This window comes from Leptodactylus fuscus, chromosome 11, assembly GCF_031893055.1.
Source record: "Leptodactylus fuscus isolate aLepFus1 chromosome 11, aLepFus1.hap2, whole genome shotgun sequence".
Taxonomy (NCBI): Eukaryota; Metazoa; Chordata; class Amphibia; order Anura; family Leptodactylidae; genus Leptodactylus; species Leptodactylus fuscus.
The window spans coordinates 37,755,747-37,778,994 of record NC_134275.1 but is presented as its reverse complement, the minus strand read 5'-3'; the positions used below and the strand labels follow the sequence as shown (position 1 = coordinate 37,778,994).

General features: G+C 44.9%; 1 protein-coding gene across 1 annotated transcript; it reads left to right on the top strand.

Moving 5' to 3' along the window:
* The first annotated feature begins 3,022 nt into the window (after positions 1–3,022).
* PHF8 (PHD finger protein 8) lies at positions 3,023–20,364 on the top strand. Its single transcript, XM_075259717.1, has 22 exons — positions 3,023–3,247; positions 4,823–5,029; positions 5,344–5,429; positions 5,585–5,702; positions 5,859–6,019; positions 6,895–7,036; positions 7,540–7,726; positions 8,354–8,516; positions 8,601–8,688; positions 9,144–9,250; positions 9,775–9,866; positions 10,227–10,316; positions 10,397–10,627; positions 11,333–11,445; positions 12,401–12,591; positions 13,037–13,122; positions 13,581–13,708; positions 14,768–15,117; positions 15,579–15,674; positions 16,733–16,842; positions 16,935–17,208; positions 17,291–20,364. The coding sequence occupies exons 2-22, from the start codon at positions 4,932–4,934 to the stop codon at positions 17,380–17,382; spliced, it is 3,003 nt and encodes a 1,000-aa protein (XP_075115818.1). The 5' UTR covers positions 3,023–3,247; positions 4,823–4,931; the 3' UTR covers positions 17,383–20,364.
* The last annotated feature ends 2,884 nt before the right edge of the window (positions 20,365–23,248 follow it).

Here is a 23,248-nt window from a genome sequence, read left to right as displayed (position 1 = left end):
GCCACAATGAGGGGAACATTATACTATAGGGGCCACAGTGAGGCGGCATTTTACTGGAATGGCTTCAGTATACTAACCCATTCATTTCTATGGTCACATACACACACTGATGTATTATCAGGGGCCTGTGTATGCAGAAGTGAGCAAGAGGAAAAACTCAGGTCCTATACTAAGAGCAGTGAATGGGCCATGGAGTCACAGGCAGCTCATAGATGTTATTCATGTGCCATCCTAAGGGCTACAACAGGAAATTCTATGGTGTGGAGACCACAATGAAGGGGCATTATACTGTGCTTAGAACACAATGGGGGAGGGGGGCTTTATACTGTGTGGGGAATACAATGGATGGACATTATACAGTGTGGAGACCACAATAAGATGGCATTATACTGTGTCTTAACTACAATGAGGTGGCTTTATATTGTGTTGTGACCATAATGAGGGGCCACAATGAGAGTTCATTATGTGTGAGGAACACAATGGGCGGACATTCTACAGTGTGGAGACCACAATAAGATGGCATTATACTGTGTTTTAACTACAATGAGGTGGCTTTATATTGTGTTGTGACCATAATGAGGCGCATTATAATGTGTGAGGAACACAATGGGCGGACATTCTACAGTGTGGAGACCACAATAACGGGGCATTATACTGTGTATTGGACCACATTGAGGTTGCATTATACTATAGCATACCTTCCAACCGTCCCAATTTCCGCGGGACAGTCACGATTTGGGTGACATGTCCCGCGGTCCCGGTTGGAGGGAGGTATGTCCTGATTTCAACTCAGATCTGCGTCCAGAGGACGCAGATCTGAGTTGAACACATATGCGGGTGAAGCAAGGAGCTGACACAGGTCAGCTCCTCGCTTCGCCGCTGCTGCCGGTCTCGCTGACACATATGCAGCTGAAGCGAGGAGCTGACCTGTGTCAGCTCCTCGCTTCAGCCGCATATGTGTCAGCGAGAGAGGCGCGGCGAGGGAGCGGAGGAGAAGGTAAGTTTAAAGGGGCTCTATCAGCAAAATCATGCTGATAGAGCCCCACATATGCGTGCATAGCCTTTAAAAAGGCTATTCAGGCACTGTAAAAGTTAAATTAAACTACCCTCCCCCCCCCCCCCCCGTTTTAAAATAATAACATATAAGAATGTTCTCTACTTACGGAACGTGCACCCTGGGCGGGCATTCAGGGTGCGCCGTCTTCTTCTTCCCCGCCTCTTCTTCCTCTGACGTCTTCGGGTCCCGTCCTCCTCCGGCGCTTGCTCGCGGACACTGATAAAAAAAAAATAGCCCGGGCGCATGCGCAGTAGCACGCGGCTTCTACTACGGCTACTGCGCATGCGCCCGGGCTATATTTTTTTATCAGTGTCCGCGAGCAAGCGCCGGAGGAGGACGGGACCCGAAGACGTCAGAGGAAGAAGAGGCGGGGAAGAAGATGAAGACACACCCTGAATGCCCGCCCAGCGTGCACGTTCCGTAAGTAAATCACATTCTTTTTTAAGTTATTATTTTAAAACGGGAGGGGGGGTAGTTTAATTTAACATTTACGGTGCCTGAATAGCCTTTTTAAAGGCTATGCACGCATATGTGGGGCTCTATCAGCATGATTTTGCTGATAGAGCCCCTTTAATGTGGAGATGGAACGTGAAACTGGGGACAGATGAAGGAGAGGACGGCATGACACTGGGGACAGAGATGGAGAGGACGGCATGACACTGGGGACAGAGATGTGGGGACATGAATCTGGGGGCAGAGATGGAAGGGGGACATGAAACTGGGGGCAGATGAAGGGTGTATATGAAACTGGGGGAGAGATGGAGGGGGGACATATAATTTACGGGTGACTGTAGGAGGATTATACTGTGTGCGGGCACATGAAAAATTAACGAGTGGGCGGAGTCAACACAAAAGTGGGTGGGGCTAAATTTTCCACGCCACACATTTATATCCTTTCAGTTCTTCAAAAATTGGGAGGTATGCTATACATGAGTCCCCCTTTGACAACAATAACAAAGGATTAAGTCCCGCCCTTCCTATTTCCGGTCGAAGATCTCTTTCCGGTTTTGAGAGTTTGCCATGTCTAGCAGGGGTATAGGCATACTGTTTCGTGGTTACGACGAGCCTGCTGCAGAACCTCATTTGCTAAATGCTATACAGTATATATATTCATTTGCCGAATGCTATATATATGTATAGCATTCGGCAAATGAACACTGATTCTGCAGCAGGCACGTCCTTGCCACGGGCAGGCAAGAGTTTTTCTCATTGGAATGAATAGTCCGATGTTAGACTCCGCCTCCTCAGACGAGCCTCTGGCAGAACCAGCGTTGATTGGCCAAATCACTGGCAACTGGCCAATCAACGCTGGTCTATTCATTTCAATGAGAAAAAGTCAACTGGTAACAGCATACTTACCTGCTCGTAGAAAGGACGAGCCTGCTACACAATCAGCCTTCATTTGCCGAATGCTATACACTGTATAGCATTCAGAAAATGAGGTTCTGCAGCAGGCTCGTCGTAACCCGAGGACCATACCCTGAAGTACATACCCAGCCCTGGTTAATTCACTAAGGAACAGGAAGTCTTCTTGCCGCCCTTCCATTGCGCATGTGCCAACCGGAAGTTCGCAGGGGGACTCATGTATAGGGTGTATTACACTATGTGGGGGCCACAAGGAGCCTAATACTCTATTGGGGCTATTAAAGAGGCATTGTACTGTGTGGGGGCTTGAAGGTACATGGATGGGTACAGGCGGTGCCAAAGTAGGCATGAGCAGGCTGCATTTGTGAGTTATGTTGCCTAAATTCGACATCCTTCTTTCAGTCCTTTGACAGTTGGGAGCATCAGGACCCCTTTAAGAAAGGCATTCACTTTTAATAATATGGAAAACCCCTTAATGTCTCATACACGAACATCAGGACTTTGCTGGAACCCATGTCATAAACCTGCCACCACCAATATGGCTCTCAGGGACGATGTCATTTTTCAACTATCTTTATTAAATCGTACAAGTCACTGAACTCTGACGCTGACAGTGGGCGGTGCTTGTAGGCTAATGGCGTCGCGAAGGCCTAAGTCCCCTCCGCCACCTATGGCGCGGTTTCCGCGGTGCCAGTCTGGACTGTACCCTATTGAGCTCGTCCTCTGACCGGCTGTCACTCTTCCGACCCTCCGGCCGCTTCTCTGCTCCTCTCACCGGTCTGACCTCAGCTGGAGTAGAGGCGCCGCGCCAGGCCTCGGCCTCAGGTAAAACTCGCGGCCGGAGCCGTCATAGCGTAGAGTGGCCTCACATAGTGGATGAACCCGCGGCCTGTATGTGGTGCCCGTGCCCGGACAAGGAGGCGAATGTGGGCAGTGGTAGGAGATTTATCCTCAGCCCCATCATCCTCATTGTTAGCTCCAGCAGTCTGACATATAACACCCGGTGTGAGGATGACAGCCATACTGGCCGCAGTGTCTGCACAGTGCCCTAGAATTATGTCACATTGGCCTTGTCGTCCCAGTCACTCAGTCCTGTAAGTGCGGATATAATGGACATGTGTATGAGCTAGTGATGCCAACCACAGTGCCCCTATAGCAGTCATATACCCATATCATAGTAGTGCAGTGACAGATCCCTCATAATGTCTCTGGTATGTGATGACAAGCGTATAGTTCCTGTAATAATGGTTATTGTATGTGATGCCAACCATGGTGTCCCTGCAAAAGTGCCTGCTCTATGTGATGCCAACCATGGTGCCCCTGCAAGAGTGCCTTCTGTATGTGATGCCAACCATGGTGCCCCTGCAAGAGTGCCTGCTGTATGTGATGCCAACCATGGTGCCCCTGCAAGAGTGCCTGCTGTATGTGATGCCAACCATAGTGTCCCTGCAAGAGTGCTTGCTGTATGTGATGACAACCATAGTGCCCCTGCAAGAGTGCCTGCTGTATGTGATGACAACCGTAGTGTCCCTGCAAGAGTGTCTACTGTATGTGATGCCAACCATAATGCCCCTGCAAGAGTGCCTGCTGTATGTGACTCCAACCATAGTATCCTTGTAAGAGTGCCTGCTATATGTGATGCCAACCATATGTATGAGCTACCAACCACAGTTGTATTAGTGCCTACTGTATGTGATGGCAACTATAATGCCCATATAATAGTTTCCCAATAGTGCCAACTTGTTCTGCAGCACTGACAGCCACACTGCCGGTGTAATAGTGGTGCCACTGTAAGGCTTATATTCTTCATAGTGCCTACTATCTGTGATGACCTTTGCCAATGTAATAATCTTTCAGGACACTCACATATTTTCTGGCCACCACAGTGTCCCTATAATAGTGCCCAGTTTAAAGTTCATATTTTCCATAGTGCCGTCAATAGCACCATTGGAAGGTTGGGGCAGTTTATATATGACTGATAGACCGCACCAGTCTGTGGGCTCCTATAATAATGCCTCTATGGTCCCAGTACTTTATATCACTTATTGTGCCTACTGTATATGATGCCAGCCAAGAGCTTGTATAATAAGGTCCATCATAGTAGTTATAGTGCCACTGCTGTTTTTTACACTCCGTTCAAAAATGGATACTAGCACCCTGTTCTTGGGATTGGTTGAGCCCCCAGTGGCCCTGTGGGTAAGTGATTATTAACTTGGTGTAAGCCCTTTCAGTGAGTTTGACGTTTGACTTGATATAAAAGAAACCATTTGATGGAGGACTACTTCAGGGACCCTGATCTCTTACCCACAGTAGTGACTGTCACCTGAAGACCTTCTTCATCGTCATTTACATAGAGCTATATTGTCTTCTCTTCATGGTCTTCCCTCTTACTCTCTGCAGGGTTCCTCCACAATCTTCCTTTCCACTACAATCGCGATTGTCGATGTGTCTGTCACCTACTGAGTGGAGATAAAGTGGAAACTCTTAACCCTGTCTGTAGTGACCAAGCATGGCGTCCGTACCAGTCTACTGCTTGTGCCGTCTACCCTATGACGTGACCCGCTTTATGATTGAATGTGATGTCTGCCAAGATTGGTTCCATGGGAGGTAAGCTATGTCATTTTCCTTCCTTCCTTCCATATTGATGACCTGTCCTTAGGATAGGTCATGAATATTAGATTAGTGGGGTCTATGGGCACCTCCACCGATCAGCTCATTTGAGGGGCCCGGTGCTTATTTAACTGCTGCATTCTCTTTATCATATACCAGGTGCAGTGCCATACCTATATAGTGGTTGTGTCTGGTACTGCAGCTTAGTCCAGTTGACTTGATCTGCAGAATGGATGTGACATGACATCACCTCATTTGTAGAGAAGCCATGATTCACAGTTTTTGCTAACCCTTCACTCCCTTAATGACAGTTGTGTTGGCGTGGAGGAGGAAAATGCATCTGAGATTGACCTGTATCATTGTCCGAACTGCCAGATCACTCATGGTCCATCAGTCAGTAAGTATTTGTATTATTTATGCATGGTACAGCCACCTCCCCCATCCTGTTGGCATATTTCAGGGGAGACCTCTCATAATACATAGTAGCCAGCTTATGCAAAGTATAACCCTAAGCTGCTCCCATACTAATTCTCTGATCTTCTATAAATTCAGTGAAGAAAAGACGAGGAAACGCAAAGCAGGATACTACCGTGTGCAAAGAAGTGGGGAAACCTGTACAGACTGGGAGCGCAAGCTTCATCAAAGAACTGAGGAGCAGGAACTTTCCAAGGTAAAGCCGACTTAATGAGGAGTGCTCGGCATATAAACAGTCACTACCTATAATTTTAGCCTGCGTTCCGTGTAGGTATGTTGGTATATCGTTACATCACCGTGGAGTCGTTTTCATTGCTGCTTTTGGTTCTCACTAAGTGTCCTGTATATCCAGTGCAGATGACGTGGTCCTGAAGCCGCAGGGCGCTCAGCTTACCGTGGAGTATTTGGAGGAGAACAGTTTCAGTGTCCCAATCCTGGTTCTGAAAAAAGATGGACTTGGCATGACCCTTCCCCCTCCCTCCTTCACAGTGAACGATGTGGAGTATTATGTGGGTAAGTTTGTGAGTGACATGTTTTGTGGTGACTCTCCAGTCTTCCCTACTACCAATGGTGCCGGTGTGCAGTGGGAGACACGGGACGTGTCTTCTTATGGTGATGACTTTTTTCTATGCTCTATATATATTAAAGAGGTACAATATGTCATCAATGTGTGATTGGTGGCAGCCTAACACTTGTTTCACCCCACAGATCAGCTGTATGAAGAGGCTAGCATCTTCTCTGTGCTGATGACGTCATGGTCATTAGTCACATGGTAAAGCTCAGTCCCATTCAAGTGCTGTGCTTGGTATGCAGTAAACAGGCACATAGATCACTGGAACCCTAGCCTTTTCAACCAGCCAATTGTTGGGGGTCCCTGTTTTCAGACTGCCACAGATCAATATGTAATGCCCAAAAAAACACTTTTTCCAGTTTCTAACGTTGATGGCTTATTCTTTGGATAGGTCATCACTATTAGACAGCATGGCTTTCTTAAAGGGGTTGTCCGGGATGACTGGAAATCCCTACACTAATCTAAACACCCTCCCCCTTCCTACTTTTTAAATAACATAATTAATCAAAAATGTATATTTACCCATATCCATGGGGTGGTCACATGTTACATAGCAGGAAGCTAAAGCAAGTAAACAAAGGCAGGAGACACTAGGCGCTCCCAGAGACATCCAGAAATCACTCAACACTGCTAAGGGTATTTGGATGCATCTATTAACCCATTAATGGCTCTAACAGACATTTAAAAACAAAAAATCAAAACATTTTTTTTGCCCAGAAAATTCCTTTAATGATAGGCCATTAATGTTAGAAACTGGATAACCCCTTTAATTGTCAGAATACACTTTTAATGTCATCTTAATCCTCTGTATTTCCAGGGGCAGAGAAGGAGATTGATGTGATCGATGTGACAAGACAAGCCGACATGAAGATGAAGCTGAAGGACTTTGTGAAATATTACAATAGCCCTAAGAGGGAAAAAGTGCTGAATGTTATCAGCTTGGAGTTCTCTGAGACAAGGTGATCTGCAGTTCTATTCTTAATCTATGGGATCCTGAATGTAATAAACTGATCCATGCTGGTATGCCTCGTGCAGGGCCTGAGGATGAAAAGCTTGACAGGGATTCTCTCTGCTGCTTTTTGTATCCTTGTGTCATACTCTGCGTCCTCAGGCCCTGCACTAGGCATAACACTTCGTCAAGACCAGTGTACAATACACACCAGCCAAAGGGGTCTTACTTCATGATGAGGCTGCAGCTTAGGCCCAAATCTATGGCATGCCAGGGGGTGCCATAGATTTTGTCATTGATGACACCACTTTTGGGGTGTAAATTATTATAAATATGGCGCTAACGCTGGCCTCCTCCACAACTAGACCGCACCCACTTTTGGAAAAGTGGTGAGGCTGGCATAAAAAAACCCACCACTTGCAACTATTTTATTTGCAAGTGGTGTGAACTAGTCACAAATCACAGATTTCTAATCTGCATCAGTTATATTTCTTGATCATATCATTTTCATAGGTTATCTAACCTTGTGGAAACTCCAAAAATTGTCCGCAAACTTTCTTGGGTTGAAAACCTATGGCCCGAACAGAGTGTGTTTGAGAGACCGAATGTCCAGAAATACTGCTTGATGGGCGTCAAAGACAGCTACACGGATTTCCACATAGACTTTGGGGGCACGTCTGTCTGGTACCATGTGTTAAAGGTAAGCATGTATCTGGTTTTACATTGAAAGAGTTTTTTTCTCAAGTTTTGACTTGCTCTCTGTTCACACTAGCGCGTGGGTTTCCATTCTTCCCCAAGCAGAGCTTATAGTGTCTTTGATATTACAGCTTGGCCCCATTCACTTGAAAGGGACTGAGCTGCATGGCCATGTGACAAATGAATCATCACTGTAGTAACAGTGGCCATCGTCAAACAGCTGATCTGTGGGGTCCAAGGTACCGGACTCCCACTTATTAGATATTGATAGCCTCTAAGGATAGCTCATCAATATTTATCTACTAGTCAACTCTTTTAAAGGGGTTATCTGCCTAAAGTAGTCTACTAAAAGCGATACAAGCAGTGTGGTGAATATGAACAGTGTGCTGCCTGATGAAATCAGTGGGCTATCCATTGAACATGTGGATGTGGCTTCATAGCAACTGGACTCTCAGAACATGTTAGAAGTTGTAGATTTTCAACATCTGGCAAGCACTAGTCTAAGTATTGGCGCACTCTGCAGTCATGCCTGCATGTTCAGCTGTGGTGTCTTGTGAGTGGAGCGTTCCCATATGTTATAATTCCAATATTTCCCAGTCATGGCCTTTATATGTGTGTGTTACCTCTACAGGGAGAAAAGATCTTCTACCTGATCCAACCTACCAAGACTAACCTGGCCTTGTTTGAGTGTTGGAGCAGCTCCTCAAACCAGAATGAATTGTTCTTCGGTGATCAGGTGGACAAGTGTTTCCGATGTCCGGTGAAGCAGGGCCAGACGCTCTTCATCCCTACAGGTGATCATGTTACTACTGCAGTGCCCATACCTATTTACAGATAATGTGTGGGGGGGTTTAGGCTTACATGTCTGCTCTCCATAGGGTGGATCCATGCCGTGCTCACTCCTGTGGATTGTCTGGCTTTTGGAGGAAACTTTCTGCACAGTCTGAACATTGCCATGCAGCTCAGGTAGGAAGACAGGCATAGTGTGCAAATCTGGTGTGGGTGTGTCATGGGGGGGGGGGGTCACTAATTTATTTTATGTATAAGAAAACCCCTATGTTTGCTGGCCTGTTTCTGTTCCCTGCCCTACCAACCCAGTATCAGCTCTTTGGGGTCTGACACCTGACTCCTGCACCGATCACCTCTCTGCAGTTTTCTTTTTCTGCAGTTTTCTTTTTCTGCAATGTGTGCATGAGATTAATAAAATTTCATTCATGGTACTGTAAAAGGCAGTGTTGCGACCTAAGGCTTAGGCTGCCCCTCCGTCATACAGTGCAAACCACATTGTCGCCTGTTTCCCCAATGATACCTCCTCTCCCAATAGACCTGAGTCATCCTCAATTCAGACTGAATGATGTAGATATAATTTTATCGTTTTTTTGGTTTGTTTTGTATCTAAAATGTTTTCTTTCATCCTACAGAGCGTATGAAATTGAGAAGAGGTTGAGTACAGCCGACCTCTTTAAGTTTCCAAATTTTGAGTCTATTTGTTGGTACGTGGGAAAGCATTTACTGGATACATTTAGAGGTAAGTATTTAACCCCTTTTGTTTCTTCCAGGGATCCTGAAAATGAAGGGCTGGTTCAGCGTTGTGGATCTTTCACTGTCTGACCATGCAGTTTTGGCCACCACCTGTGCTGCCAACTGTAGTGTAGCCCACTATACTGGATGGGGTTGGCTGCAGTTCCACATACAACTGATGTGAGGCTCCAGTGCTCACAAGCACCTTGGCACCTTCTCCTTGTCAGTGACGTTGTAGTCATCAGTGACCTGGTACATCTTAGTCCCATTCAAGTGACCGTGTGTAGGAAAAAGCATTAAAAAGACAGCAGGTCTAAATCACTGCTGCGCCCACTATAGTCTTAGGATTTCTGGGGGTCCTATGGATATGCCATCACTTTGAGATGGGAAAGTGAATTGTTTATGAAGCATGAGGGCTGGTCAGCAGAATCGTCCGTCCCCAGAAGATGGTGCATGCACTGACTCCATATTATAACTCCTAATAAGAATGTCATTCATTGTCTAATTTCCTGCCTATCTTTGTATATTCAGGTCTAAGAGAAAACAGAAGACATCCAGCATCTTATTTACTCCATGGAGCCAAAGCACTGAACACTGCATTCAAAGCTTGGACCAAGAAGGAGGTGCACTTCATTTGTATGTTAAGGGGTAGTCCATGATTAGAAAAGGGTCCTGAGTTCCCATCATCTGTCCTTGTGTCTCATGTACTTTTTTATAGGTTTTTCATCTCATCAACTTACCCTCTATTCACAGACGTTGCAGATCTCAGCGATTAGACCCCAACCCGTAATGACAATGTGGGGGTGTTATGCTCGCCATTTTGAATGGAGTGGTGGTCTAGTTAGTATGTTCCTCCTCCATTCATTTCAATTGGACCACAGGAGATGGTTGAAATATAGCGCTGAGCTATCTCTGGTGGTCCCAATGTATGCCGCCATATGTCCTGGGCTTTCCAACTCATTTGGATATGCTTTGATTTGCAGGCAATTATGGATCATGAGGAGGAGATCCCGGAGACCATTAGTACTGTTCAGCTCATAAAGGATCTGGATCGTGAAGTCAAATTAATGGAGGTGAGGTTTTCTATAATTCATCTCCCCACTACAAACGTCATGCCATGCATGTGTCATGTAATGTGTGTCCTTACCCTTAGGATATCTTCCATCAAAACATTGAGAAAACTGGCAATCTGTTGGGTATGACTCGTAGTCCTATCACTGGCACTTCGTCTCCTGTCATGTCACTCCTGGCCAAGAATTCCAAGAAGAAAGCTTTCAAAACCAAGGAACTGTTAAAGAAAGGAGGAAGAAGTCGTCAGGAGGATGACATGAGCCCAGAGCTGTCTGACATGCAAGGGAAAGCCTTGATCCCCAAGAAGGAAATGGTAGGTAAAGCAAGGAATGGTGACTTACTCTGATACCTCTGTAGGAATTGAACAAGCAGAAGATCTTTTATGGCACTCATTCAGTGACATGCTTCACTTCAGGGAATTAAAGGGTGAATTCTTACACCCCTCATGACATGCATTTGGTAGGCTGCTCACAAGAAATAGAGCACAGATGGTAGTGTGAGTGACTATAAGATCAGACTACGCCTAGGTCGTCTGACAGTCATATAGATCTGCATCCGAGTCGTATGCACTAAACAGACTTTGGTTCTCTATTTTGGAAGCATGGTAACAAACATTTATGCAAGATCTAGACACACCATTTTCTTGTGGACCTTCCAATATTAAAGCTCATTTCCATCTTGTAAAGTGATGGCTTATGTATGGGATATGCTGACAGTTTATGATAACTGGTATGGGGCTGACGTATGAGCCCCCATACTGGGAATGAAGGGCCACAGCACAGATTCATGGCCTTTTCCATGCGCAGCAGTGCATCAGCTGTCAGCTATGAAGGGAACTTCCTTATGACCCTATTCACTATAAGGGCTCCATACCATTGAATGGCCGACTGACACAGTCCAGTGTGTGCAGATAATAAGTAATCAGTGATGTGATTGTAGTTTGGGGGAGGGGTCTCGTTGCCCCCTCCCATTTCTTTAACTTGATGGCTTTCTTAATCTGTTTTATTCTCCTCTTTAGGGAGAAGAAGATTTCATGGATGACCTTGATGAAAAGCCTGAAGACTGCTTACTGGATTCAGACTTAACCGAGAGCAAACTGCGACTGGTCCTGGCCAATGGTACAAATATGAGGTAGGGGACTTGTTTTTCATGGTAATGCTGTGACATCTTAGTGTGAAGGACTGGTGAAATATAGAAGTCTCTCACAGTTACCTCTTTCTAAATCTGTGGTACTCCAGATGTCCTAATCTTACTACTCCTTTAGCTGTAAAGGCAGGTTTGGAGTTGTTGTCCCCTGGTCTAGATGAGTGGATTTTCCCGCAGTCTTTGCCCAGAAAGTCCACGACCGTTTTAGAAATCGCTGCATTTCTGCTGCTCAGATTTTTCTGTGATGTGTGGATGGGACTTGCAGGGACTGTAAAGTACTGCGATTTGACACCGTGGAGCCTTGGCCTTAGTGTTTTTCCCATGAAAGACTTTTATCCTAAGGGTATGCCATGATGTCTTTTAGATGCCACCTCTGGGACCTGCACCTGTCTTTAAATGAACCCTAAGATGCCGTCCTTGGCTGTAACTCATTCAGGGCTCCAGATGGCAACCAAAATGGTTACCAATGGGACTAAGAATCTGCAAATCCCAGCTTGCCTTGCTATACTGTAGTCTATGGTTACTCGACCTTAGATATAGAAAATAAGTGTAACCTATAGACCAGGTTTCATACTTTACCGTATATGTATAACACATGTCCCCTTTCACTGGCTGTTTCGCCATGCCTCTGTATATTGGACGTAACACTACACTCCTAGTCTCTGTATGTAGCACTGTGCTCCTGTATATCAAGTATAATGCCACATTTTCTTCCGCTGGTTGTTTTGCCTTGCCTCTGTATACTGGGTATAATACTACAACCCCGCACACTATCTGTAGCATAATGCCCAAATATACCAAATAACACCACATCCCTTTGCACTGGTATATAATGGTATATAACGTGTCCTGCGCTCAAGGACATGATAGGCCTTCCTTAAGTCATTCACGTCCATCCCTGCGTGTAACATTTTACGTTTTCTTTCCATTTTCATTCTAGTGGTAAAAAGATCCGAGTAGGAGCAGGAAGTCGGCGTCAGGGCGCTGGCACAAAAATCCCTAAAAGTGAAGCTCTGGACGCTGAACTTTCTTCCAGTGACCCTTTTTTTATGGACTCTGAAGATGATCTTCAAATTGATGAGACTCCACGTAAAGAGAGAAAACTGGCCCCTCCGAAAAGAAAGCTGCATAGTATGTACCCATTTCTAGGCTTGGCATGTATTTGCTCTTTATTGGGGATTGGCATCAGTGAGTTTGCTTCTCTATAGGGATTAAACTGAACTGTACAGAATTGTACCCCAGGAACATCTCACCTCTAGGCCATGGGCAGCTACTGGTACGGCAGCTCATCCTCATTCAAATATCAGTAGCAGATTTACCACTTTAAAGAGCCTTGAAATATGACTATAGATATTGGCCAAACCAGACACCGATCCTTCGTCATGTTGAAAGGCCCTTTTATGGGTTGGATGTTGTCTTATAGGTGACACCAGACATACTTGTCTTCCTTCTGGAGAGATCTAATTTGCATATTATTCCCAAGGAGCATTGTGGGAAGGATTTTACACCCCAATTAGATACCCCAACAAATTTTATCCTGTACACATCTTTTTGTCTCTAATTTTTCATCTTGCAGAGTTCCCCCGGAAGCTCCCAAGAGCAAAGCCATGTTCAGACCCCAATCGGGTGAGGGAGCCTGGGGAACTGGAGTTTGATGTGGAGGTAAGTGATATACTGATTTGTGTAAAAGGGATTGTCTAGGAATTGATGCAACCCCTGTGGAAGACAGGGAAAGTGTGAAATAAACAAAAAAAGTATGTTTATTCCCAGACTCCATTGTCTACTATGGTGTTCGTTCAGTCTTGTGTTGGAGCCTTATTGCCAGTAGCTCAGCCATGTGACTGCTGAGACCAGTCAGTGGTCTCAGCGGTCGCTGGTAAGGAGCTGGTGACATGTGAGTGATATCTCAGGTCCCTCTCCAGCGACCACTGAGGCCACGGCAGTCACATAGGGAGTAGGACTTTGAGAAACAAAGCACCAGCATGAGACCATGAGAGTATGCTTTCTTTCTTTATATCTCACCTGGCCTCCATAGGGGTTGCTCCAAATTCTGAACAACCCTTTAAAGGAACTCTCTGTGAAAGTCTCAATCTCAAAACCTTTTTTTCCTCACGAAATAGGAAGATTATACCACAGATGAGGAAATGGGAGAAGCTGATGGGGACCAACTTGGAGCTAGCAGTGGAGGAATATTGGACCTTCTGAAGGCTAGTCGACAAGTTGGAGGCCCAGACTACTCTGAAATTGAGTAAGGAGAAGATGCATAACTGCTCTAACATTGTCTAACGATGTAATTGTGCCGCTCAACCTTTTCATGCGGGGTATACTCATTCTATTGTTATTGCATATTACTTGGCTATTCCATAGCATTAGGATTGGTGAGGGGTCCAACTTTTGGGACTCCTGTTGACCCCCAAAAATGAATAAAGAGAGATCCTTCCATCTTTCCCCTACACAGTGGTGCCACTGGGTAAGATCTGCAATACATCTCCATTTAATAGTGCTGTGCTGCCATGTACTTATTGTTGGGAGAGTTACTGAAGGAGCTACAAAGCTCCCTATTGTGGTGACTTTGCCCCTAATTTTCTAACTCCTACTTATACAGTAAAGGGGTATTACCATGTTGCTACTATATGTGATTGGTGGCAATGACCTTTGGAACTCCACCAATACTAAGAATGAAGGGCTTGTATCAGGTGTAGTGACCACCAGCCTTGCAGGGTTAAACTTAATGGGGTAGTCCTAGAATTTTCATTAGAGATAGGCCATAAGTATCTGATTGGTGGGGGTTTGACAGGCGATCTTCACGTAAATCAGATGGAGCCACTTCCAATGCCTGTACTGTATATTACCCCGAGCCGGAATCGGATGACTCTTTACCCTGTATAGTGGTCGTGTCCTGTAACTACAGTTCAAGTCCCCTTGAAGTCGATGGGAGCTGTGCTGCATGCCATAAATAAATTTAAAAAAAACACCCACAAAATCTTGAGCAACCCCTTTAAAGGGATGCAGCTCTACACCAGTGCTACAGCTCCTTCTTTCTCAGGATGATTGGTGACCTCAGACATTGGACCCCCTCCTATCATAAAGTGATAGACTAGAAGTATAACATAAGATAACCGCTGTGACCAGGAATGCCATGACTCTGCTCTGACAAATAGAGGGGGCTGTCTATACTACCGCTATGATTTCTGTAGGTCATATGAAAAAGATTTTCCGCTGATTATGACTAGCTCCTGTTAAATAAAAAGATAATTGAGCGATTTCTGATTGTTCTCTTTTCTATTTGTGTTTATGTCATGTACAGTGAAGCTCCGGCCTCTCCAAGCACCCAAGAAGCTATCCAAGGCATGCTTTGCATGGCAAATCTCCAAGCCGCCTCCTCCTCCTGTACACCCACCAATCTGCAGGCTTGGTGGGCAGCAGGACAAGAGGGTGGTGCCTCGGGAAGTCTACCACAAGGTGGTAAAGCTGCAGGGAGCAACAAGGCTGGTAGTAATGGTACCAGCGGGGGCACGGGAAACAGTAAGGTCATCCTAAGGCCAGGAAAGAGGCCCGTAAGGCGACCAGCACATCGCAGCATGGACAGCGAAGACGATGACGACAGTGCAGATGAGCAAGAGACCTTGGGAGCATGTTTTAAAGACTCTGAATACAGTGAGTGCAAACTTTTTAGACTTGCACACTTCGGTTACTATGGAAACAGAAAATACATAATGAATTATACCTGAACCAAAGACGTCTCTTCCTAAAAACCGTACATTGTAATGTCATGTATTATGATGACAAATACTATGTGAGTTACATTTATTACACGACCACTGGGTTCTCATCACATGTTTGGAGACATGCAGTATCCGTCAAAAATCGCGGACAAGTTATGCAAATCTGGCAAGTTGTCAGTTAAAAAGTCTGACACCCGATGCGCCCCATTATGTTCAACAAGGTCCATCAGGCTCCGATTGTGTTTGCAATTTTAGCGGTCAGTTTGTCTTTCTCTTCTGGTCCTCTGATGGACCAGAACAATGGACATCCCGACACTAGTGTGAACCAAAGGTAATGATGCAGAGTTCATTGTCACATATAGTGATGGCGTTATACTCCTCTGGTTTCTACAGTTTATCCGTCTCTGGAGTCAGACGATGATGACCCAGCCCTGAGGTCACGTCCCAAGAAAAAGAAACAGACAGACGATGCTCCATGGAACCCAAAAGGTATGCGTGGCTGTGGCAGGTCTGGTTGCACTTGCTGCTGTTTTCTTGTTTGGGCGTTATTCACTTTCCCATCTGACAGTATTGTAGATTAAATCATAGTGCACATCTATCGCAACGTTCTCCTAGATTCATATAAGGAACCAAGCGATAAGGTGTTTTACCAGGGAGACTAGCAGGTATGCTGCATAAAAAAAAAATTGGCCAATTTTGTAAGATTTGTGATCAACTGATTGTACGGGCCAAGCCTCCTGGGTGAGTGCTGTGGCCTCTACATCACATCCACCAGTCACATGAGTCTTGCAGCTCAGTCCCATTAATGGGAATAGGATTGAGCTGCAATACCAGGCACAGCCACTAGACAGTGACTGACAGTGTGCCTGTTATGTAGTACAGTAAGAGCAAGATGGACATTTGAAGCGCATACGCTGTCATCTACTGGTAAGCTTTTACATATGTGAAATATAAGATATTGGATTTTATCCTGAATAGTCCTGGACCGATGAAATGTTACTATGGAAACCACATCTTACTATTTTTTTAGCGGTTACAGATGTAGGCAATGTGGCTATGGCTAAAGCCCCACATTGCGGAAACACAGCTTTTTGTTGTTGCAGATTTTGTTGTGTTTTTTTGAGCCAAAGTCAGGAAGAAGTATAAGAACTTCCTATATATTTCCCATTCCTTTTGTAGCCATTCTTGGCTTTAGCTCAAAATAAAACTGCAGCAAATCTGCAAAAAAAAAACCCAAAAGCTGTTTCCGCAATGTGGGGCCACAGCCTAAAAGGGATTTTCAGGACTTAGACTATTTGACTATTGAACTAAGGATCGGCATCAATACATAGCAGCTCAATCCCATTCAAGTGAGTGTGGCGGACCTATAATACCAAGCAAAGTACAGCACTGTGCTTGGTATTCAATACAGAGGCCACAACGCTTACCCAAATACTGTAGCCTCTTCAACTATCTGATCTGTGTGATGCAGGGTGTCTGACCCCACCAATCACCTATGGATGACCTAATTCCCAGCCAACATTTTAACCATTTGTTCTTTTTGTCAGCACGCGTTACTCCGACGCTTCCTAAGCAGGCTCGTCCGGTTCGTGAGGGGACACGTGTGGCCTCGGTGGAGACGGGGTTAGCTGTGGCTGCAGCAAGGCTCTCTCAGCAGGTAGATTAACAAAGTAGAGAACTGATGATGTGTAAATTGGTCAGTGCTGGAGTTCAGTATTGTATAATGTCATTATCTTTCCTCTTCTCTAGGAGCAACAAAAATCTCAGAAGAAAAAAGTTGCCAGTAAGAAGAAGCCGCCAAGTGAACCAGAGCCTCCCATTCTCCCATCTGAACCCGAACCTCCTCCACCAGAACCACAGGTTGAGGTCTTCTCCGGCAGCCTGGTGGATCATGAATACACAGCAGGACCCAATATATTTGGCATGGCTCAGGTCAACCGAGGTACTACCCCTATGGCACCAGGTGTCTTCCTATCCCACCGGCGGCTTTCTGCTACCTCTCCGTCAAGTCAAGTAGTTCAGGGTAAGGCGTTTGATACTGTCCGGAATATTCATGTTCCTCTTTCTATCATAATATATTATGATAATGCAAGTTGTATTTTCAGGGAAGAGACCCAAGAAAGGCTTGGCAACCGCAAAACAGCGTCTGGGCAAGATTTTGAAAATCCACAGGAATGGAAAGCTCCTTCTGCTGTGACCTTCCTTCCCTACGCTCTTGCTTGACCCTCTGGGTGAATGGACTTGTGTAGGGCCATGGGACAAAGCCCTCAGAAGGCAGAGCTGTCTCCTCCAGCTGTGCTCAACACTTATTTTTTTAAGAACTGCATATAAACATTACACGTTTTACAGAGAAACAAACCAAAAAGGCAGGCTGGACAAAAGACCCCGAGCGCAGAATCCCTGAAAGACAAAAGCAATGGATGTACCCGCCATGTGTCACCACCCTGTCCTTGTGTGGGCTTTCTTCTTTCATGAAGATCCCTGGCTTCATGTCACAGCATGGAGTAGGGATTACTTGGAAGGCACTGACGCTTTTGTGGCCTTTGGGTTGAGTTTTTAATTTTCCTGAATTTCTTTAAGATGGACAGAAGTCTAAGGACATGCAAACGGGTAGTAGAGCGAGAACAAAAGTCTATATTTCTCTCTACCAACATGTCCATCCCCGCACTTCTCCCCTGACATCACTAAAATCATGATTTTAAGGTGTTTTTTTAACATAGTTTTTCTGTAGCACTTGTATTGACCTGGGTGCTGTGAAACAGACTGAAGAAGAGCTTGGCCGTTTTCTTGGACGTCCAGGAGGATGTTAGGTCTTGGTTTCTCCACGTTTCAGCACGTGTGGTCTGTCCCTTGTCCATCCTGCCTTCCATAACCATCGAAGATCTTTTCCCCTTATGTAGAAGCTGTAATGATGTGACCTCCAGATGGACTGGTTAAAGGGAACTCCTACAGCAGAAGCAGAGTAGTTTTCTTAGCACACTCCGAACCTTTCTTCAGGCTCTTCACACAGGTCTCTGCTCCTTCGTCCCTTGCATATTTCCTCTTCACAGTGGGAGGAGGATGTAGAGGGACCCTGGGCCTCATTCATGGAGTTGACTTTTTTTATTTACCATCTGTGTCATGGATGTTCCTCTGCTTCTGGTGATGTTTGCAGTGCAGTAATATGAATTAGATTGGCTAGTGCAGCAGGATCTAGTTCTATACCATGTTACGCGTCTGCACCAGCCCTGAAGGGCCACTAGTAGTTTTGCAGGGTGTGAAGGTGCCAGGACTGTCGGTACAGCAGCTCGACTTGTTCCATACATTGTATAAAGCTGCATTATATTATTGGGTCGTCCTGCAATACATCAGAGGTTTTGCATTATTCCAATGCAGCTTTGGATGTATCTTAGGTGGCCAGTGCTGTGATGGTGAAGACACAGGCACATGGAGTCAGGTTGCTTTCCTTAGCGCTGTAGGCACTCCAGGCTGGGTTATATAATTCCTCCATACAACACTGTATTGGGGATCATTTCTCCTTAATTTGCTCTTCACTGAAACATTTTCTATCAAATTCTCTATGAAATTGTAAAACCCCCTAAAATTCTGTGGAGCCATACTCTTAAACTCATGCTATCTGTGCCGTATAAAAGTCCATATAGCATAGACTTTATATATAGCTGTGTGTAATAAGCCTAGGCAGCTTGGTGGCTCAGTGGTTAGCACTGCAGCGTTGGAGTCCTGGATTTGAATCCTGCCTAGGGCAATATCTGTATGTTCTCCCCATATTTGTGTGGATATCTTCCCACACTCCAAAGACATACTGATAGGGGTTCTCCAGAAGCTGAATATTGATGACCTAGGTTGGGAAGATCGGGGGAGGGGGTCTCACACCTAAGACTCCCACTGATCATTTATAAGGTTTGGAGAGCACTGCGGCCTCTTCACTGAATACCAAGCACACTGGGCTGTTAACTGATGCTCGCCCAAGCAGCTGATCTGTTGGTGTCCTAGTATTGGACCTTCACTGATCAGATAGACGAGTTAAAATAAGAATGTTTACTCCTTGGAAAATCCCTTTAAATATTACATTTCCCTATCACACAAAAAGTGGAAGTGTTAAAAAACAGAGAAACAAACAAACCCTTTGTCTAGATACATACTTATGGCACCTCCTGCTGTTCTCTTGATACCTTTTCAGAACTAGTCCCTGGACGGTGGTCACGCATGCTCAGTTGCTCTTTCTCGCCACCTGAAACGTTTTGCACGAAGTAATTCCTGCTATTGTCCACACCAGTCAAAAAGAATCAGCGCCCTAGAAATTACTTTTTTTTTAGTTTTCCAACAGCTCTGGCCATTGGTAACTAGAGGTGTGTGGTCCGTGTGGGAATCACAAGGAGGCAGCAGAGGGTACTATAAGAGACTGTTCACATGAAGGCATTTGCAGCAGATTCTGCTTTCCATTGTTTTCAGTTGTGGATGCAGAAAAGATAAGCGTCCTGCTTGATCCAGCTTTTAAAACCTGGTGTAATTAATCCCCTATCCCCCCTTCCCCATATGTCTGCAGCCTTAGAGTGGGATCCCACAAAGTGAGCATAATGCAGCCAATAGGGTGCGCCACCGTGCATGCTCTGTATTGGCGAGTCGCACCTAGGCACTGTATGATCTAACACTTGGTAAAACTCCCTACTTAGTTCAGAAACAGCGCCACTATTGTACATAGGCTATGTCCGGTAATGCAGTTTATTCGCACTAACATTTCTGCTGTACTGATGTGACCGCACTTTTCATACCTGCAAAGTAGATTTTTGCTACTAGAGACTCCGTATTTTTTACCGTATTAACCACATGAACGGCTCAGGAAGAAAACACAATAATATCAGAAATAATCAAGGACTTTACCAGCCAAGGGGACGAGGTTTTAGCAGTTTGTACAAATCGTTTTATTTAATTATTTTTTTTTTAACAGAACATGATGGGAAAAAAAATGCAGAAAAAAAGCCCCTTACAAGTCAGAGCACCATTGCAGATGTGTGAATAAAGCTCTCACTGTGTTTGCGCATCGGCTTCATACTGTCCGGCAGCTGTGTCAGGAGCTTCTCCTACCTTCAGGTTTCTGTTTATTACTTGTAATTTATATATTTTTTTAGAACGTCTGGTTTTCCCCCTTACGTAGCTATAAAGAATACGGCTGCCAGAATATTCCGTCTCTTTCTTGATGATTTCTGTGTCTTGTCTTTAATTCTTCACAAGGTTACCTTTAATTTATTTTCTCCTACCATTATTCTGATCCGCACTGCCGGTTTTTGTGAATTTCCTTTTTTCTTCCATATGCAAATGAGCCTTCAGAATGCACAGGGGGCGACGCCTCGGTTTTTTTTCTCCCAACCGCCTCTTTGCCGTGTCATCAGCCAGCAGAACCAACTGCGCATGTCTGTTCGGCTATTTTCCTGTGGCCAAACGGACGCTCGTGTAAGAGGCCACAGGAAAATGGCCGAATGGACATGCGCAGGTGGCTCTGACAGCTGATGATGTGGCGAAGAGGCGATTGCAAGAAGAGGACAGAGGTGTTGCTGAGTGTCTTCGCACAGCCTCAAAAAGCACAGAGGAACGCCCCCTGTGCAGTCTGAAGACTCATTTGCATAACAGAAAAAAAAAAAAAAAAAATCACAAAAACAGCGGTGCAGATCAGAATAATAAAGGTAGAAGAATAGCCTTTATTAAGGCTATTTCGATGTGGACTTCGCCTTAAAGGGATTCTATCATTAGAATCCCTTTTTCTACAAAAGCCCCACGGGACGTAAACGCCGTGATTTGCCCGCAGCGGAGACGCTGCAGGAAAAATCGCGGCGTTGTACAGTGCAGGAAAACTGGATGTGATTCGCACTTTGTGGAAAAGATCACAGCGCGGACACACTGCGATTTGCAAAGCCGTTGCGGCTTTGCAGATTGCAGCATGCCAATTATATCTATGGAAACGCCGGTGGCTTTCCCGTAGATATAATGGGAAGAGAAAGTCAGCGGAGGAAAACTCTGAACTTTCTTGTCAAAGCTCTGCAGAAAGAACCGCAATGCGATCACGCAGCGGTTCTTCCCGCAGCGCTTTATCACTGTGTTTATGGCTCGTGGGGCCTTAGCCTAAGACAATTTGCAAACTTGTTTGAGGTAAAAAAAATTAAAGGGGTTGGCCACTTTCAAACCAATATTGACAAACAAATGTACAATATAAAGATATACAATTTTCCAATATACTTTATCAGTTCCTCACGGTTTTCTAGATTTCGGCATGCTGTCATTCATTCTGTTACTTGGTCAGAGTTTTATTCTCTAGAAGTAACAGAATGAATGATAGCAAGCCGAAATCTAGAAAACTGAGGAACTGATACAGAAAGTATATTGGAAAATTGTATATCTTTTTATTGTACATTTGTTTGTCAATATTGGTCTGAAAGTGGCCAACCCCTTTAAACAGAAAAGTTGCAGTTTCATATAAAAAAATTTTTGTTAAGTGGCTGTTCTTCTACTGAATTGAAGTAACAGCAGGGTTGTTTTTGTGATCTCAGCTCAGTAGCACGTTATGCAAAACATTAAAGGGGACCATGTGAAAAAACCTGTTTAATATGCAAATCTCTAAAACTGGACTTATATTGGCACGTCTGTGTAGTTTGTGCTAGGTCATTATCCTACATGTAACACACATAGCTGATGGGGTGGGGGTTACCATGGCCGGACCTGGGCATTGGCCCTATAGCAAGACTGACTTATTTTGCCGGCACTCCTAAGGGTATGTTCACACAAAGAAATGTGGAGCTGATTTTAAAGCGGATTTGGCCTAAGTGTTATACATACAGTATATTGTGCCCAAAAATAGTACCGCAGACCCCTTATTATACAGTGCCACTAAGTGATGTCACTGTACTCTATAAATGGCACTACACCTACACACAGACTAGACTCACAAAAGTATCACACTCTCGAGTGGCCCCAAAACTAGTTCCATAAATTTAGGACTACCCCCAAATTTGCCCATAGTAAAGGATAAATAAGCCTAAGAGATGGTGCCCTCCATAGAGCCCCGTATAGATAATGCCTCCAATAAATAGCTGTTAAAACCTAAACTAGCAATATTCTGTGTGCCCCCCTTAAGAACCCTTCAGCAAATGGTGGGAAATACACAATCAGGGTTTTTACACTAAAGGGAAAAAAAAAAAAAAAAGGTAACTTTTCATTTGTTGACCGCCAGACTTATCATTTATTTGATGTAGGGAATGTAGATTTCCCTCCTCGCGCACGGCCTGGTAGAGGAGGCACTTTATAAATGAAGACTGGCATTAACTTGTGAAGAGAGTAGTTGAGAAATCAAAAAAGTTGCAGAATTCTTGTGCAAGTGGAACAAAAAAAAAAAAAAAGTTGCAAATATCTGCTTTGATAATTTCCCCCCAATGTTCGTTCACCGGATACTGTACCATCATAGTGGGTGCTGTTCGTGTTATACAGAGAGCAGCGGGTGCTGGAAACTGCTAGTGAATGAATGGCATTCAAGTAACCGCAGCAGTGCAGCAGCCCCACCCACTGCATAGTGGTGGTTCCGGTGAACTGCAGCGCCTCTCTCATTACTTGAATAGAAGCAGTAGTACATGTGCTGCCCGTCTACTTGCAGCTTCTGACACAGCTGATCTGTGCGGGGCCCGACTGTCAGACCCAAACAGATCATATACTGATGACCTATCCTGTCTCATACTAGAGGATGCCGGAGGAATAGTCACTGACAACCTTTTTACATCAATACATTTATTTACAGGTGAGTTGAAGTCAGTAGCAGATGTCTATGTACAATGAGATGAGGTGACTGATCTGTACAGCACAGACGGCAAGCAGATATTTACATATCAGGATTATTTACATAGCAAATTCATCATCTCTCTATACACAAGGGTTAACATTCATCATTCTGTACGTGACGTCCACTCTAGAGGTCCCTTATAGTCTATATACTGTCTATACGTCCATGTGGTGGGGGGGGGCGGTTGCACCTTTCTGAACTCGGATGTATTTTCTACATAGAACATATACCGAAATGACAC

Bases quoted from the DNA above. Each gene is read 5' to 3' on its own strand.
- PHF8 (XM_075259717.1), top strand. From the start codon at position 4,932: ATGGCGTCCGTACCAGTCTACTGCTTGTGCCGTCTACCCTATGACGTG. The intron at 7,037-7,539 runs GTGATCTGCAGT...TCATTTTCATAG, and splicing joins TTGGAGTTCTCTGAGACAAG to GTTATCTAACCTTGTGGAAA. The intron at 16,843-16,934 runs GTAGATTAACAA...CCTCTTCTCTAG, and splicing joins CAGCAAGGCTCTCTCAGCAG to GAGCAACAAAAATCTCAGAA.